At 44.9% G+C, this 18,406-nt stretch overlaps 1 protein-coding gene across 1 annotated transcript in view; it reads right to left on the reverse strand.

The window, feature by feature from the left end:
* The window catches only part of LOC101852743, a gene marked incomplete in the record, with an annotated part of 44,066 nt that overhangs the window by 23,624 nt on the left and 2,036 nt on the right, over positions 1-18,406 (reverse strand). The window contains 15 exon segments of the mRNA XM_013090217.2: positions 37-138; positions 350-522; positions 1,140-1,319; positions 2,390-3,175; positions 4,881-5,141; positions 5,608-8,968; positions 10,468-10,534; positions 11,349-11,458; positions 12,695-12,743; positions 14,910-15,039; positions 15,753-15,831; positions 16,591-16,692; positions 16,954-17,091; positions 17,695-17,808; positions 18,190-18,273. Coding sequence (XP_012945671.1) covers positions 37-138; positions 350-522; positions 1,140-1,319; positions 2,390-3,175; positions 4,881-5,141; positions 5,608-8,968; positions 10,468-10,534; positions 11,349-11,458; positions 12,695-12,743; positions 14,910-15,039; positions 15,753-15,831; positions 16,591-16,692; positions 16,954-17,091; positions 17,695-17,808; positions 18,190-18,273 — 5,736 coding nt within the window.

The raw sequence follows: 18,406 nt of genomic DNA on the forward strand, positions 1-18,406 counted from the left end.
GTGCAAAGTCTCGTGGAGAGACACATCGGCCCACACCACGCACTCGTTCTGCCGATCCAGGCTGTGCAGTGAGTCCTGGAGCAGAAGCAGTTGGGACGGCCGCTCGGGCAGACTTGTCACCCGTGGGCTGCTCACTCCCTGGATTGTGTGGTCAGTTGTAGTAGTTTAGTTGTAGTAAGTGTTTTACAGCACTTGCAACACAATAAGGTCATATAAATGCTGAAGAATAGATGTGCTACAAGAGAGCAACATACACAAGAAAGAAGGAGGAGAGATTAGGACGATAGATGTTTGATAGGAAAGAAGGAGCAAACCACACCAGAGCACCTGCCCCCCCTTGACCACAAACCTGTTTACTGAAGGTGGACATGAGGTTATTGACCACTTCCTCATGTCTGCCCAGCTCGTGCAGTCTCTGCGTCTCCTCCAGGTTCTTGCACCGCTGCAGACTATCCAGCTGTTTGCTCACTTCTCGCTCGGAGATGACGCCACTGAACTTGACATTGGGGAGAGTCACACTCACTGAGGACACCAGGGCAGGGTCAGTGAAAGCTTTAGTTTAGTTTAGTTTAGTTTTAGTAAGTGTTTTACGGCGGCACTTGCAACACAAAAAGGTCATACAAGTGCAGAAGAATAGATGCGTTACATGAGAGTAAAAAACACAAAAAAGAAGGAGGAGAGATAACGATGATAGACGTTTGATAGGAAAAAAGGAGCAAACCAAACCAGAGCACCGGCCAACCACCCACACTGCAAGCTTTATGACACGTTAGCTGTTACAGTAAATGTAGTACTAAGGAGGAGAACCAAACAACCATTGACAATACACGCTTTTTTAGTTTTAGTAAGGTTTTATTGCACTCGCAACTGCATAGGGTCATATGAGCACCAAGGGGTGGATGTCAACAGAGAAGTCCAAACGGGGAATCAGGCTTTCTCTGCTCACCTCTCTTGCCTCAACAGCACAAAGTCTGCTTCGACTATCAAGGCACCTCAGAAAAAGCAGTTCACAAGAGAGTGACAAACATACAAAAGAAGTAGCCGTGGTTGTTTGTACAGGTGGCTGTTAATGCAGGTTTGGACTGTATTTAAATCTATCTAAAACCGTCTGAACTCTCTCTCGTAGGAAGACAGGTTACCCTTTTCAGCAGATGGAGGGATGTCCGAGCTCTCTTTCTGAGACTGCTGCTGCTGCTGCTCCTGCAGGAGCTCTGTGGTGATCTCGTAACAGTCCACGGCATCCAAGGTCTCGTTCAGAAGCTGGTGTTGCTTCGCCTTCAGCCAGTAGACCCGCACGAAAAACTCACCAAATTTGTCACCTGAACAAATAAAAATTGTCATTGTTATGTACTGAAAATGTTTCACCTGTGATATTTGATAATAACACACTAGTTCATACTTCAGCTTCGTTTCTTTTGAGTTAGCACTTTGCAGTCGCACAGCCAGCAGTACAGAATACCCCATCTGATAACCCAGCCAGGAGAGCGACTGCAACAGACTTCTTGGGCCTGGCACAGAAGTGCGCCAAATGACCGGAACGGATAATTTTCACCGGCGGATTATTACGCCAAGTGACTGCAAAGTGTAAAGAGAAGCACATCCACATCTTGATGGTAATTTAGTGCTGAGAAAAAGTCAGACAGAGAAAACGGAGAAATTAAAGAAGTAGGAGCTACATGTGACACACTCCTACAAAACACACAGAAATGACAAGGCGGATGAAAAATGAAGTAGGACTTAATAGTGGCACCATATACCACTCGCAAATATGAAATGAAGAATAGGGAGAGAAAAGAAACAGGACCTACCACTGTCACCGTCCAACCTCCCACACAGACAGTAAGATCAGAGAAGAGAGGAAAAGAAAAGCAGAAGGACCTATCAGTAGGGCCCTCCAAACATCTGCAAATATGAAACAAACTGCTTGTTTGAGTAAAGAGAAACACATCAACACAATAAGTTAGCCTAGTTAATGCGAGGAAAAGGAAGACGAGCCACTGGAAAAAAAGTTGGACATGCCGTAGGCACCCTCCAACCCGTCCTCATAAATGAAACACATCAACATAATAGCTATCAGTTAGTAGACAGAAGTAACAAAAAGACACGTTGGACCCACCAGAGGTTTAGTTTTAGTAAGAGTTTTACGGCACTTGCAACACAATAAGGTCATATAAGTGCCGAAGATTAGAGGTGTTACAAGAGAGTAACAAACACAAAAAAGGAGGAGGGCAGATGTTTGATAGGAAAGAAAAAGCAAACCACACCAGAGCACCCGCCAACCACCCACATCCACCACAGGTGCCCTCCACCCAACCACCTGCACAAATGAGAAAGATAGGGAGAGAAAAAACAAAAAAACAAACATCCCAAAGAAAACAGCTGTTTTTACCGAGGGCGTCCTCCCTGTTCCTCATGGCGGCCAGAAAGAGCAGATCTTCCTCCCGCTGCCTGGCTGAGGGGAGACAACTGGCGTCGGTCGCGTCACCAGCCTCGCCAGCGGTGGTGGTCTTCAAAGAGGGCGGGGGTGGACTCAGCAAATTACTTTTGCTGCCGCCTCTCTCCCCCATCAGCTTATCCAGATACAATTCGTACCAGACGAGAACCACCGAGGCGTTGTCGCGGAGACCGTCGGCGCTGAACCCCTGCGGACTGACGTGCACACACGGCACGGTCCAGTGGCTGCGCAGGCGGGCGTACAGCTCCAGGTACACCCGCACCACGCCCTCGTACCAGCACAAGCGCCACTTGAGGGACAAGCGGAGCAAAAACTTGTAAACCATCTGAAGAATTCCGTGTCCCTTCAGACACTCCCGCACAAAATTCCTAACGTCTTCCTCTTCCTTGGCTTTCAGCGATTCGGAGGCGGGCAAACATCCTTGACCTTGACCATCTTCCTTCTTCGTCGTTTCAGGGGCAGCAGCGCTGTCAGGCGTCTCCATCGGAGTGTCCTCATGCAGAGAGACGTGATCGCCGTGATAAGACTTGAGGAGGGAGGAGGGCAAGTATTTCCTCATCAGCCCCTGGTAGTCCATCTCTTTCTTCTCCTTCTTCCCCCGGCCTGTGCGGCTTCTTGTGGACCGCCGCTTCGACACGCTCGACCACTCCTCTGACCACGACGACAGCGCAGCCACCTCCACTTTTCTTTTGGCTCCTCTCCTCGACGACGATGAGGTACCTGGCAGGACGCACAAAACAAATTGTTTTTTAGTTTTGGTAGAGTTTTTTGGGCCCTCGCAACTGCATAAGGTCATATGAGCGCCAAGGGGTGGATGTCAACAGAAAAGTCCTCACAGGGAAGCAGGCTTACTCTGCTCACCTCTCTAGCTATAACAGCACAAAATCTGCTTTGACTATCAAGGCACCCCGGAAATGGAGGGTCACAAGAGTGTGACAAACATACAAAAGAAGTAGAGGAAAAATGACGATAGTTTAAGGATTAGGAAAGAAAAAGCAGCAGTTCCCCGTTGAGGTTCAGACACAGCTATTAGCATGACATTGTTGAATCAGCCCATTTACAATTACGTACAATTCTACTGTGCATAAGAACAAGTTAATGCCCTTTGGGAATGGCCTAAAAACACTTCAGTCAGTAGCACCGCCCCGGGGGGTTCAAAACAAAATGTTAGTGTGAGTAAAGAGAAGCACATTGACACAACAGTCATTTGGAGCTGGGACATGGGACAGGCAGAAACAAGGGAAAGAAAGAAAAGATGAACCCATGAGGAAGTTTGTTTGAGAAAAGATGAATCCATGAGGAAGTTTGTTTGAGAAAAGATGAATCCATGAGGAAGTTTGTTTGAGAAAAGATGAATCCATGAGGAAGTTTGTTTGAGAAAAGATGAATCCATGAGGAAGTTTGTTTGAGAAAAGAGAAGCACATCAATACAATAACAGTCTTTTAGTGTTGGGGAGAAAAGCAAGGTAAACAGCGCTGCCCTCTAAACCACACACACACACACACACACACACACACACACACACAGCAAACACAACAGGATTGGACATTATGAGTTACAGAAACCCCAGTGTAAGTTGGGGGCAGGCCACAAACTGACAAACATGGGGAAACAAAGGCCTCTTATTTCAAGGGGGGGAAAGAATTTCTCTGTTAGTTTGAGTGAAGAAAAGCCCATAGAGGGAAAGAAAAGATCTAGGATCTTCCAGTGACCTCCTTTTGTCCGTGCATCACTTCAGTGGCTGTGGCTCTCACTGTTGTCAGCGGTAGCAGTGTGCAATATGATCTTTTGTCAAATGTCACGGATGAAGATCTAAGCATTCTTACTAACAGCAGCTTCGATGCTGGTGGCAGTAAACCAATGGTAAGCCACTTAGGCCTGTGGCAATAGACCGTTATTTTAGTACAATCGAATCTGCTCCAACAGCCACCTGCGTAAGACAATCACCTGTGCGAACACCCCCCCCCCCCCCCCGCATTTTTTAACATTAAAATCTTACTTTTTACTTTTATTCCCCACTTATACCCTTTTGGCTGTCGTGGGAAGACAGAGACGTCTCTCTGTCGCCAGCCGGAGAGCTTGGGTCAGGGGGATACCATGAGTTGTTAGTGTTTCCCTGACCCCATCAATCCAGGTCTTTCTCGGTTGCCCTCTAGCCTTGTTGCCATTTAATATTTTTAATGTAGGCATGATGAGCTGGATGGCATGTTGGTAATCGCATGAGACGTCCCAACCATTTAATTCTTTGGAGTTGGATGTGTTGCATGACATCATTTGTGCCTACCATTTCACTGACTACTTACATTAAAATAAAACTGTGTAAGACTTCCATCTGTCTAAGACGACCATTTTTCTCCTGTACAATGGGTTGTCGTTTTCAATATTTTCGACGGTCTTTACAAAAACGCACAAACCAGCACTCACCTGCCCCAGCACTGCTGATTCCTCGATTGCTCCTAGCCCTCCCAGCGGCTGAATTGGGCGACGTTTGTTGCGTCAAACTTCGAGCAGCAGAATCGAGTGAAGTTAGTGGCGTCACGTTCTGAGCCAGCACCTGGGCGGAGGTCGGTCGTTGTTGCGTGGGGTCAGAGGTGGCGGGTCCACCACTGGAGGAGGTGAGCATGGTCTCCACCATAGACTGGAACAACTGCTCTCTCTTCTGGTGGTAGCTGTGATCACTGTGGACTAAAGGGGGTTGGGGGAGAGAAGGGGCTAGTTTTAGTAAGGGTTTTACAACACTAAGGTAATATAAGTGCCGAAGATTAAGAGGTGTTACAAGAGAGTAACAAACATAAAAAAGAAGGAGGAGAGATCAGGACAATAGATGTTTTTTAGTTTTTGTGTTTTACGGCACTTGCAACACACTAAGGTCATATAAGTGCCGAAGATTAAGAGGTGTTACAAGAGAGTAACAAACATAAAAAAGGAGGAGGAGAAATCAGGACCACAGATGTTTGATAGGAAAGAAGGAGCAAACCACACCAGAGCACCCATCAACCACCCACACCCACCTCAGGTGCCCTCCAACCAACCACCTGCATAAATGAGAAAGATAGGAAGAACAGGAGGGGAGGAACAGGAGGAGAGGAAAGAGAGAAAGAAGAAAAAGAAGCAGTGTGTAATAAATGACAGTAAATCCTGTGGTGGCTACCTTGACTGGCTGCGACAGGAGTCTTGTGCGGTGAGAGACCAGAAGCCCGGCTCTGGGTTGTAGAACCGACGCGGCTGTCAACACTTCCCCCATCGCGACCTTGAGCATGACCCCCCGTGTGACCTTCAGAGGGTGACAAGTGACTGAGAAGCGAGAGACCTTTGGCTTGTCGCCCCTGAGAGGAAATGGGAGAGTGTGAGAGGGCTCTCTGATGCTCAGGTGAAGTGCCGGTGGGAGACAAGATCTTACTGGGCGACCCGTGCGGGCTTCTCTGTACAAGTCCCGCCAACTGCGTGGGTGGTGACAACGATGATGACGTTGTCTGATAAGACGTTGAAACCTTCCCAGATTTCGACTGGCCGCTAGACAGAGGTGGACGTGTGGAGTAAGGTTGCCAGAGCGGGGTGGTAGTTGTTGATGAAGGTGGTGCTGGTGGAAGGCTGGACAGAAGAGGGGAGGAGGGGGTTGGGGTTGCATTTCTCACGTCCGGGTTGTTGTGGTGGCTGCCGCGTACGGGGTACGGAGGAAACGAACTCGGCTGGCCGCGGAGCAAGGAGGAGCCTGGCAGGGAGCTGAGCGGCTGTTGGTTCAGCGAGGGAGTGAGGGAGGGGGAGGAGGAGGAGGAGGCGGGGAAGAAAGACGACCACCAGGAGGAGGGAGGGTTGTGGTGTGGTGGGCTTAAAACCGATGGGTGATGGGATAAATCTGTCGACGACAACTTGTGCTGGCTGTAGTAGCCCGGCACTGACGTTGACCTTGACAACAATGACCTTGACTTTATATGTCCACTTTCGCGTTGGTGGGCAGCAGCAGCAGCTGTGGTCAACAGCCCTTCCGTGCCCCATTCCGAACGTCTTCCCGGCTGGCTGGACAAAGAAGTAGCTGGGGAAGGAAGTCCTAGCAAAGATTCCACGTGTAAGGCAGACAGAGCGCTCTGTGTCCGGCTCAACCTGGGCGCCACCGACACGAACTCTGACCTCTCTCCCGACTTCTCTTGGGGCAGCACAGGGTCGGAGTGGGCGTGTCTCCGCGGCAGAAGAGAGACTGCGCTCTGTTGTTGTTGTTGTTGCTGTCGTGGTGACAAAGGACAGCTGCTTACCTCGTGAGCGACCAATGGGACGTCAATACTGGTGAGACGATCGTGTTGGTGACGAGTGGGAAAATTCCCACTACTCGCCGAGCTGTGTCCTAGACGGAGGTGGTGGGGTGCGGTGGTTCCTCCCTGCGGAGTTAGCTGGCTCGCTGTTGTAGCCAGAAGTCCTGTAGGGGGTTTGGATCCCACTGAAGCACCCACCACACCAGACAAAGCAACAGCCGATGACTGAGATTTCAAACCCAGATTAACGACCTTTGACCTGTGAACGTCCAGTGGAGAAACGCTTGGACCCTGCCCAGCATCAGATGCCAGATGACTACGCACAATGTCTTCGATCAAATCTCCACGTCTCACTCTCTCCGCGGCTGTTGACGACAGCATTTTCTCCGCCCCCACCCCCTTCTCTCCGCTATGAGACAGACTTTTCAACGCCTGAGAAGTTTTCGAAGGACTCTTCAAGACCTGAGAATCTTGCGAAGGACTTTTCAACACCTGCTGAGAATCTCGAGAAGGACTTAATGCCTGTGAATAATTCTTCAACGCCTGTGAATCTTGGGAAGGACTTTTCATCGCTTGCGGCGGACTTTTTAACGCTTGGGATGGACTTTTCATCAACGTCTGGGAATCATGAGAAGGGCTTATCAAATCCTGCTGAGCCAGTTTTGAGCTTTCAGATTTCACCGCCCCGCCTTCACGGGTCGCATGTCCCAGAAGTGGGGTATCCAAAACGCTGAGATAAGGCGACCATCTTGGAACGGTCGTAGACGAAGAGTTGGGGGACAGAAGGAATGTCGCAATCGGGGAGTGGACCGCTTCTGGCGGCTGAAGCTGGGTGGAGTACTTGTCCAGGGACACGGAGAGAGGGGCGGAGTTTAACTGTTGGACAGCCGTGAGTGAGAGGGTGGAGATGGTTTGTCGAGGGGAGGAGGAGGAGGAGGGATGGGGTGTGGAGCCGGGAGGGGCAGGAGAAGGGGGAATTCCAGCATTGTTCTCACCGTGGGTGGAAGATTTTGAAGGAGAAGAAAATCCAGGGGGAAGATGGGCGGCGGCACGGGGCGGGTTAAGCGACATTTCTGGTTGACCTCTGAGGTCCTGGAGGTCATGGCCAGGTGACATGTGAGACTGACCTAACGCTGTGTGACCTTTAGGGGAGGAAGCAGGGCGGGTGTGGCTCGGAGTGTTGGTGCCTACAGGGGGAGAGAGGTGGGCGTGGCCTGGAGAAACTTGGGCGTGACTTGGAGACAGGTGGGTGTGACTTGGAGACAGGTGGGTGTGGCTGGGAGGAGAAACTTGGGCATGGCCTGGAGAGGATTGGGCGTGACTTGGAGAAAGGTGGGCATGGCCAAGAGAGCCGTGGCTACGAGGTGACAACAACACAGCCCTGGATGGGGCCACGCCCTCAGTGGCTCCAGCTCCATCCGAACCGACCGTCGCAACAACAGCGCAGCCACCCTCCTCTTCCCCCTCCTCCCTTCGGACAACGCCAGGGTCCCCACCCAGCTCAGCAGACGTCTGTCTCGGCTCACCAGACTTTGCCGCATCTTCCACCATGGCCGAGCTGGGACCCTGTTTGTCCTTGTCCTCCCCGGCCGCTTGGGCAAACTCCATATCGATGACGGACGCCAGAACGTGGTCCAGAGACTTGGCATCTGCCAGCTCGAGAGGCGTGACGTCTGCCAGCGCCAGGCATTCTTCGTCCGCCTTCAGGAGCAGATCGGGGGCCAGGGGAATTTTCTGAATATCCTCCAGACTGATGTCCATCTCCCCCTCCCCCTGTAGCAGAGACAGAACGGGCGGGTCAACCTCCATCCCCTCGTCGTCGTCTTCTGCTGCTCCTCCCGTCTGGCCCGCTCGTTTGCCAACTTCCTCCTGCGGACGTTGTTCTCTCCCCTCTCTCGGTGGACGTTGTTCTCTCCCCTCTCTCGGTTCGGCGGAGGACTTCCTCCTCTCCTCACCACCACTACCACTACCACTGCCGCTGCCACCGCTCGGAGCCCGGCCCTGTAACCTCTCCAACAGCGCCGACTCTTTCATAAAATCCGAGATGTTCAGAGACTTGGGCGTGACCTTGACTACGGCGCCCCGCTGTTTAGCGCGCTGGAAGGCGCTTCCTGTTCCCTCGGTGGGTGTGGCCGCCTCGAAGGAAACTCTCCTCGACCCAATTGGTTTTCGGTTTGAATCTGCGTTGTTTGTTGAGAGACCTGATCCCAGAACTGACTGGTCCAGGAAGAAATAGTCCCTCATGTCCACTTCAAGTCCAAGACTCTGAAAGTAAATTGAAAAAAAACCCAACAACAACTGATGAGTTAGGCTTTGACCATTTAACCGAGTATCTGAAAATTTTTCAACAGACAAGTTTAAGTAAGAGTTTTACTGCACTTGCAACGCAATAAGGTCATATAAGTGCCAAAGAATAGATTACGGGTTACAAGAAAGTAACAAACACAAAAAAGAAGGAGGGGAGATAAGGACGACAGATGTTTGATAGGAAAGAAGGAGCAAACGACATCAGAGCAGCCGCCAACCACCCACTCAACAGACAAAATAAATCCTTTTTTATTGCAAACGATGAGAGAAGGCACAAAAGTTAGCTGAGAGGACATTTTATACCATTTACAGCACACGCTCACTTCGCATTTCTTTTCTCTTGAGGACCTGTAGATTGAGTCTAAGTTTTAGGAAGAGTTTTATGGCACTTCAAACACAATAGGTCATACGTTTTGTCCCTTTTACTTTTAAACTTTTTGTGTAAGGTTTTGTTTGATTTCAGCCAGAGATAAGTGCCGAAGATTAGAGGAAGTGCTACAAGAGAGTAACAAACACAATAAAAGAAGGAGGGAAGATAAGGATGATAGATGTTGGATAGGAAAGAAGGAGCAAACTACACAGGAGCAGCCGGCAACCATTCACCTGTAGATTGACCTCAGCAATAGTTTGTTTGAGTAAAGAGAAGCACATCGACACAATTATAGTCATTTAGTGTAAGACAGACAAACAGAAACAACAGAGGGAAAGCTAAGAAGTAGGACCTACCAGCAGCGCCCTCCAACCACCCACTCAGCAATAGTTGAGGAACAAAAAAAAAATATATGTCCAGCGGCAAGATCAGAAACTAACACCATCGAAATGTACAATGAGATATACACTGACACAACGAGATATACACCGATACAACGAGATATACACCGACACAATGAGATATACACTGACACAATGATGGTCTGTTAGAGAAAGGTAGGGGGAGACAGAGGGAAAACATGTAAATATAAGTGTTCTATGCCCCTTCCACACAATTTACATGATTTAAGAGGCAGGCTGCTTTCCCCATGCCTGTCTGACAGACAGAAACACAGGAGGTAAGGAAAAGATGTGGGCCCTTACCAACAAAGCACTAAATATAGACACTATATCCACAATGCCATGAAATCTTTTACTCCCTGTTCAATACAAACAAAATCCTGACGTGATTATTTTAGTTTAGTTTTAGTAGAGGTTTTATGGTGCTCGCAACTTCAAAAGGTCATATGAGCGCCAGAAGATTAGAGGTGAAACAAGAGAGAAACAAACATAAAAAAAGAAGAAGGGGAGATAAGGACGATAGATGTTTGATAGGAAAGTTTTAGTTTTAGTAGAGGTTTTACGGCGCACGCAACTGCATAAGGTCATATGAGCGCCAGTTGATAGGAAAGAAGAAGCAAACCACACCAGAGCACCCGTCAACCACCATCGACGTGGTTACTTGCGTAGAGCCTGAAGCAATTTACCTTCGGTGGCTGGCTGCTTGTGGCAAAATCATAGAGAGATATCAACTGCTCGCCAACATTGGTCCACCTGCACAAAACAAAAAGGAAAATTTTTAAAATTTGAATAAAAATTGTTTACAATTTAAATAAAAATTGTTTAACATTTAAAAATCGTAAATAATTGTAAATATTTTATATTCCCATTGAGAACATGTGAAGACCACAGGGGAAAAGCGATTGTAGTCACAAACTGAAAATCGTGAGGGTACCAATTTCCAACGCTTGTTGACTCCTCCTAACTGTATTTCTGTTCAACTGTTGGTTGATTAATTTTTTTATAGATTTCCCATTCAACAACACTTAACAATAAACCACCAGTCAAACAAATATGACGTTATGAGTCCACAAGCTTTTAAAATTGACACCCTCACAATTTCCAGTTTGTGACTACAGTCGTTTTTCCCTTGTGCTCTTCATGTAGATAATTCAGGAAGCAGACTGCTTCGACCCTGCCTGTCAGGTACAAGCTGAGCTGAGAGGAATGCAGTGTCCCAGCAGACAAACAGTTTGTTTGTTTTGTTTTAGTAGAGGTTTTACGGGGCTCGCAACTGCATAAGGTCATATGAGCGCTAGAAGATTAGAGGTGTTACAAGAGAGTAACAAACACAAAAAAGAAGAAGGGGAGATAAGGACGACAGATGCATGATAGGAAAGAAGGAGCAAGCCACACCAGAACGCCCCCCAACCACCCACAGACAAACAGACTAGGTGGGAAAAAAAAACCCAACAAAAAAACCACCCTCCCCACACAGGATTGATCTCAAGTCTTTTGTGTGTGAAGGCAAAGAGCCCAATCACTACACAAGAGACAAAGCAATTATGAATCATGGGCAAGCACTCACGTGAAGGGGGTCAGAGACTTGGCAAAGGTCACAGGCTGTGCTTCTTTTTCTCTGTCCTCCGAGGCCAACTGACGACATTTTGTGCGGATCTTCCTGGCTTCCTCAAGGAGCTGTACAAAACACGTAGAGTTTGAGTATAGAGAGCACATCGAAACAATAATGGTTATTCAGTTTGTCTCTTTGTTTTAGTAAGCGTTATATGGCACTTGCAACACAATAAGGTCATATAAGTGCCGAAGATTAGAGGTGTTACGAGAGAGTAACAAACACAAAAAAGAAGGAGGAGAGATCAGGACGATAGATGTTTGATAGGAAAGAAGGAGCAGACCACACCAGAGCACCCACCAACCATCCGCGCATGGAGTTTGAGTACAGAGAGCACATCGAAACAATAAGGGTTATTGAGTTTGTCTGTTTGTTTGAATAGATAGAGGCACACTGACAAAATTTTGATCATTTAGTTTGTCTGAGCAATGAGAAGAACACTGAAAAAATTTTGGTCATTTTGTTTGTTTTAGTAAAGAGAAACACATTAATACAACAACGATCGTTCAGTTTGCATGAGTAAAGAGAAGCACATTAACATAATAACAGTTATTTAGTACAGGGAAAGAAAGAGATAGACAGACAGAAACAAATAAAAATAATAATTCGAGTTTCAAGTTGAGAAAGCAGAAAGTGATCGACACAATGATGATAATTTACAGCACGGAAACAGTAATAATTATATACGGACAGACAGACAGAAACAACAGAAGGAAAAAAAAAGTTAAGACCTTCTAGTGGAACCCTTCAACCACCCTTCCATATGTCAGACACAATGCAGGGAAAGAGTAAAAGGGACAGACAGACAGAAACAACAGAAGGAAAATAAAAAGTAGGACCTACTAGTGGAACCCTCCAACCACCCGTCCATATGTCAGACTCAAAGAAACAGCAGCAACAAAATGCATTTGTAGCAAAGTGTCCAGTTGTTTTTTTTCAACTGTTTGTCTTCTGCTCAAGTCATTTTCTTTCTTAAAGTTGTAGTAGACAGATGGAGGGAACAAAGAAAAGAAAAGAAGTAAAACCTACCAGAGGTGCTCTCCAACCACCTCGTGACCTCAGTGCTTTCTCGTCGTATCTCCATTTTTTAAAAACAGTGAAAATGGGACTTCTTCTCAAGCTCACTCTTTGTTATAAACTGTTTTCACTGCTATTAAAAACGGATATACGACACAAAAGCACTGAGGTCGCGACCTGCTTCCAGTGATTGATGAAGAAGAACAATAAAACACACTAGACATAGAAGGGGGTGGGGGGGGAATGTGACCAAAAAAAACATTCAACGTTCAAAGGGAGCATACCTCTGCTGCCTCCTCCTCGTCAACCGGTGAAGAATCCATGAAAGGATCGCTGACAAAAAGAAAAAAGTTGGAAAACTGAAAGCACAGAAACTCTCTTTGCAAAATCCCAGACCTGCCAACCATTCTATGGTGAAAAATATATGTCCTTAAGATCCTCCCAAAACATACGAGTTTGAAAAAAAAATAATAAAGCCTCCAGAGTTTCCAACAGATTAAGAATATGTAACGCATCCAAATAAATATCTATTGCAAACAAAAGCAAATAAATGAATGTGGCATCATGGTGAAATTAGGTGCTTGTCAAAATAATGAAATTTAAAAAACTGAATTTTTCCATCCGTAGAGAAATTTTAATTTTTTTATTTGGGGGGAAGAGGTTCCAAACATTTATAATGTCCTGTTCAAAAAGAAATTTCTGTCTGAAATTTACTGAAAAACATAATCAAAGGCACAAAAAATATAAATTTGAAGTTTCTAAAGTAACCAAACTTTGGAAGCCATTTTCTCGCTAATTTTACAGCTGACCCCAACTCCTCCAATCACAAATATCCCGACCTCTATTCAAAATAGATGGGTATTTACTCATCAAAATTCGGACAAAGGAACAACCTTTTTTAGTATCATACCAATAACTCAATCAGACCAAAAACTGAGGAGCTTCTGATTCAATCGTAGCATGACACACATGTGTATTTTCTCTTAATTAACGACAAGTCGCATGTGACCTGGCAGTAACTGAACTTTTAAAAAAATTTTTAAAATCATCAAATATTATGCAAATCTGAAAAGAATTCTTCCACTAGCAAAATCAACTTGGAGAGACATTAATAAAAGATGTATATATCAAGAAGACCCAGTCTCCATTTATTCGCCCCACTGAGCTTTTCAATCCCTACACAATCAGAACCAACAGATTTGAACTCTTTTTTTCTTTTTTCTTTACACTATAAGTACAGCCCATATCCTTCATAAGCTTTTAACGTTATTTTTCATTATAGTTGTTCAGTTGTTCTGTTCCTATGTCTGGATGAAAATAGTCTGTGTGTGTGTGTGCGTGTGTATTAATATATATTGCATGAGAAGAAAGGAAGTAGTAAGAAAGGAAATAGTAAGAAAAGTTTTTCGAAAAATGGGTATTCCAATGTAAAGCGCATTGAGCTACTTTTTAAAAAAAGCGCTATATAAATGTTATTATTATATTATTATTATATTGTTTAACACGGCTACTCATTGTAAAAAAGAAAAGTGGTTCGTCTTAGACAGGTGGACATCTTACACGGTATCATTAAAATGAAAAAAATACGCTAGGGGGGAAATGGGAAGAAGTTATTTGTACAGGTGATTGTCTTATACAGGTGGCTGCAACAGCTGGTGTAAAAATGGTGAAATGGTATGGGTTTAACGCCCCTATCAACACTATTAGGTTAGTTAAGGGGCGGGACCTCCTAGTTTAACGTCCGTCTCCGACAGGACAGAGCCAAGTGGGAAGTTCGTGTAAAGTGCCTTTCCCAAGGACACAACGTTGGACCGAGCCACTACAGCTGGTTTTGCTTTATATATATATATAAGTTTCAAGGGGAAAAAGGTAAGACACACATGCAGAAACAACAGAGGGAGAGTAAAGAAGTAAGATCTACTATTAGGCCCATCCATCCCCCAGAGCTGCCTACCCATGAAAGAGCCTATCAGACCAGTAGGCTGCTCCTATGCCAATTTTCAGTACTTTTCCCTACTTTGTTTTAGTAAAAAGTTTTACGGCACTTTCAACACAATAAGGTCATATAAGTGCCGAAAATTAGAGGTGTTACAAGACAGTTGTAACAGACACAAAAAAGGATGAGGGGAGATAAGGACGATAGAAGTTTGATAGGAAAGAAGGAGCGAACCACACCAGAGCACCCGCCAACCACCCACTTCCCTACTTTTTCAGTACGTTTCAGAACTCTTTCGAATAATGCCCAGGCCTACTGCTCGGATGTAAACAATAAGAAAGAAATTCACTTCCCCTTCCATCGTAGTTTTTGATATTCGCATAATTAAAAGATCGAATCTTTCGATTCTGTTGGTCAGCGAACGCCGGATAACCTATTATCGACGATTCGATGAAAATCCATGCTTTCCCGAAGTTTCCGTACTTCCGTATTTTGAGGCTGATTTCCGTACTAAATACGGAAAATCCGTAACGGGAGGCAAAACAAAACCGAGTGTAAGTTACCAGTGGAGAAACAACTCCTTTGTCAGGCTCTCCAGAGACGGATGTTCCTTGATGATCTGTTTACGGAATACCAGACCTTTAGGGTAACCCGCGTCCTTTTCCAAGGCAGTGCTGATGTGTTCCAAGCACACTGGGGAAGAGGAGGACATTTCTTAAAACACGAGTTAAAGGAATCTGAAATTGTTTGTTTGATCGAGTAAAAAAAAAGCATATAAACACAAAACTCATTTAGTACAGGGAAAAAATTAAGACTGACAGCCAGAGACACCAGGAGGAAAGAAAAGAAGTGGGAGCTACCCTGCCCATAGCTGACAAAATGCCTTTTTTTCATTTCGGCACCAAAATTTTTTATTAGCAAAATCGAAAGTCTGATCAGTAACCTTACTTGTGTGAAAAAATCAAAGTGAAACTGTGACTAGTTTTTGAATATATTCAAATTCAAATTTCGGAATCACTCTATTTTTAAATGGTTACGCTGACAAAAAAATCTCTTTTTCTCGAAACTGCAGTGAAGAAAAAAAGGCCGTTTTGTCAGCTTTCAGCAGTACCAGAGCCTCCTCCATCCACCTACTCCCATCAGTGTGTCCTAATAAACGGTCAATCACTCCTTCTTTTCACCAAGAAATATTGTTGAGGTATAATTTACACATCACTATGAAGCACATCACGAAAAAAAATGACACAAATTAGGGCAATAACTGGAAGGCAAAAAAAAAATTATACTGAGGCATTAACACTTTGCCATCATATTTTGGGGAAAACCCAAAGAAACTGGGTGGTAAACGTTGCCAATCGGCCAGATGAGGCGGCAAAGGTGTTAAGAGCGTGACAATTTCTACTTACTGAGGTAATCTCCCAGAGCAAAGGTCACAGTGATCACATTGTCCAGACACGGCCAGTGGTTCGGGTTACACACCAAGCCCTGAAAGGCAACAATGACACAATGACAAATGACACAATGACAAATGACAATCTGTATTTATCTCGCAGGGGCAAATTTGTCTTGGTCGTTAACAATGGCAGTAGACGTTACAAAGGTTAGGTGCACTCACGCATACGCACAACAAGACAGGACATTAGGAAATACATGTATCACATGCTGGAACAACCCGCTCCGTAAAACAGTCTCTCTCTCTCTCTCTGTTTCATTTGTAGCACTGTGCGTTCAGTAATCTCACTGCAAGTGGTACGAATGAGTTTCTATATTTGTCTGTACTTGCTTTATTAGAAATGTATCGTTACTGCGGGTCGATAATTGAAATTCCGATGTCAGTGGGTGGCTATTGTCATTAAGCATTATTTCCGCCTTTTTTAGAACGTTTGTTTTGTGCAGATATTCAAAGTTACTTAGGTCTCTACAAGGCGTTAAGGTGTTTGTTCGAGTAGAGAGAAGCACATTGATAATAGCAGGTACTGTTGTAGTACTGGGAAAAACTAAGACAGACAGACAGAAATAACAAAGGGAAAGAAAACAAGTGGGACATACCAGTGACACCTTTCGAGGCACCCTCAATCCATAAAAATTCTTGAAAAGCAAAAACTACAGAATGACTAACACAAATACGACAAAAAGTGCAATATACATGCACAAAAGATATTTAAAAGATATATAATGTACGAGCAGGAGTATGTGACAAAATCTGGACGATTTCAGAAATCTGGAATACTAGAGAAGACATACCTGCTGGAAACAAATCTTGGCCAAGGGATAATTGTGCAGTTTGCGGGCCACATGGCCCATCTTGTACCACACCGTCACTTCACTCGAGTCGATGCGGACGGCCTAAACAGGGCGGTAACAGGTGAAAAAAAAAAAAAATCAAACACACATTAAAACGAAAGGGGTAAATACATCCCCCCCGCCTCCCCAACCTCCAATTTGAGTCCATTTTGAAAAAGCCATGACACATGTATGCATGAGGTCTAATGTCCCCCCCCCTGCCAAAAAATATTTAAAAAAAAAAAAAAAAAAAAAAAATTTACCCGTGCGTAAGAAGCCAAATGCCTACACCCCTCCAATTCTCCAATCCCCTCTCCTGTATACCTGAATGTAAGAAGCCATAGCCTCGTGGTAGTCATCTCGCTGCAGCAAGATAGACGCCAGGTTCTTGTGGATAGAGTACAACAGTTGCAGCCCTCTGTGGTTGGGAGTTTGAGCCTCATCCTCCACAAGACTTGCAGCCTGACAAAGTGGATATTCAGATAAATAAATGGAATTTTTAAAAAAAGAAAAAAAAACCCCCTACAATCAACAGAAAGGACCAAAACATAAACATTTATAACAAAACAAAAAATGAAAAAAAAGATGCAACACAAATATATAATATAATGACAGCAAAGTCGGTGGACTATAAATTCTGAAGGTCTCCCATTGTACCTACAGCCATATTGTCATTACAAACAATCCAAAACAGTCATTTTTTTAAACCAATAAATTGTCAGGTCGACCAGTCCAAAAAGTCCTGAACTGGCCTCTGTTTCCAGCCTGTACTGTACTGCTTTCTTCATTCTTTCCTCTTTCTCTTCAACATAACAAGAAAACTGTAACCTTTATCTATTTTGTGTTGCTCTATAATTTCCATTTTCAGACTTGAACTTTGAACTTATTTTTAGTTACCATTTAGCAATGTGAAAAAAAGCAAGATAGACAAACACGAGAAAAAGTAAAGAAGTAGGACCCCGCCACCAGTGGAGCCCCTCAAAAACCATCTTTAAAAAAAAAAAAAATCTTTCACATTGTAGAAACATGTTCCCGTCTCTCAATCCAAAATCTTCTACAACAAACCTCTCTCAGCAGTGGGTGGTCAAAGAGATTCCGGAGCAGCTTTTCTGTATACACAGAGTTTCCCTTTTGCTGGTGGAGCAGTGCCTTGTTATACACAGCAAATGCCTCTGCTTCCTGAAAAAGCACAACAATTCAAAAAGAAATGTTAAAATCTGTGTAAAGAAACAACAACCCAAAACAGCTACTTAAAAGAGAATGTTTACTTTTCCATAGATCAGGACCATAAAGTAACAGTATGTGTCAGAGCCGTTACCTGACCTAAGCCACACATGTTGAGGCTTTGTTTAGACTAAATGAAGTATACAGTCAGTCCTCATTAGCAAAATCTTGCATTCCGCTGGGAGCAGACAGCAGAATGCTTAGTTTAATATAAACTATTTAAAGATCAATCATAAACCTAGTCTCACTGTCAGCTAGCAGGAAATCTTTGGCCAGAGGGTAAGGAAATGGGCACAAAAAACATTTGCAAAACAAAAACAAGTTGGGAAAAAACACCTTGGCCTCCTTTGTCTTGGAGAGCTGGATGTTGCGAGGGTCATCCTGGGTGTTGGCTGTGTCGTTCAAGGCGGTGATCCGAAGCTGGGGGGAGAAAACAAGAAAATTTATAAACTGTACTCTATAGTCAGTCTAGTCTAGTACAGTGCTACAAACATGGCCACTTGTTCTGTTAGTGCGAGGAGAGGTGAGGAAATATATATTATATTATATATAT

The sequence above is a fragment of the Aplysia californica genome, unplaced genomic scaffold (assembly GCF_000002075.1).
Source record: "Aplysia californica isolate F4 #8 unplaced genomic scaffold, AplCal3.0 scaffold01180, whole genome shotgun sequence".
In the NCBI taxonomy this organism is placed as follows: domain Eukaryota; kingdom Metazoa; phylum Mollusca; class Gastropoda; order Aplysiida; family Aplysiidae; genus Aplysia; species Aplysia californica.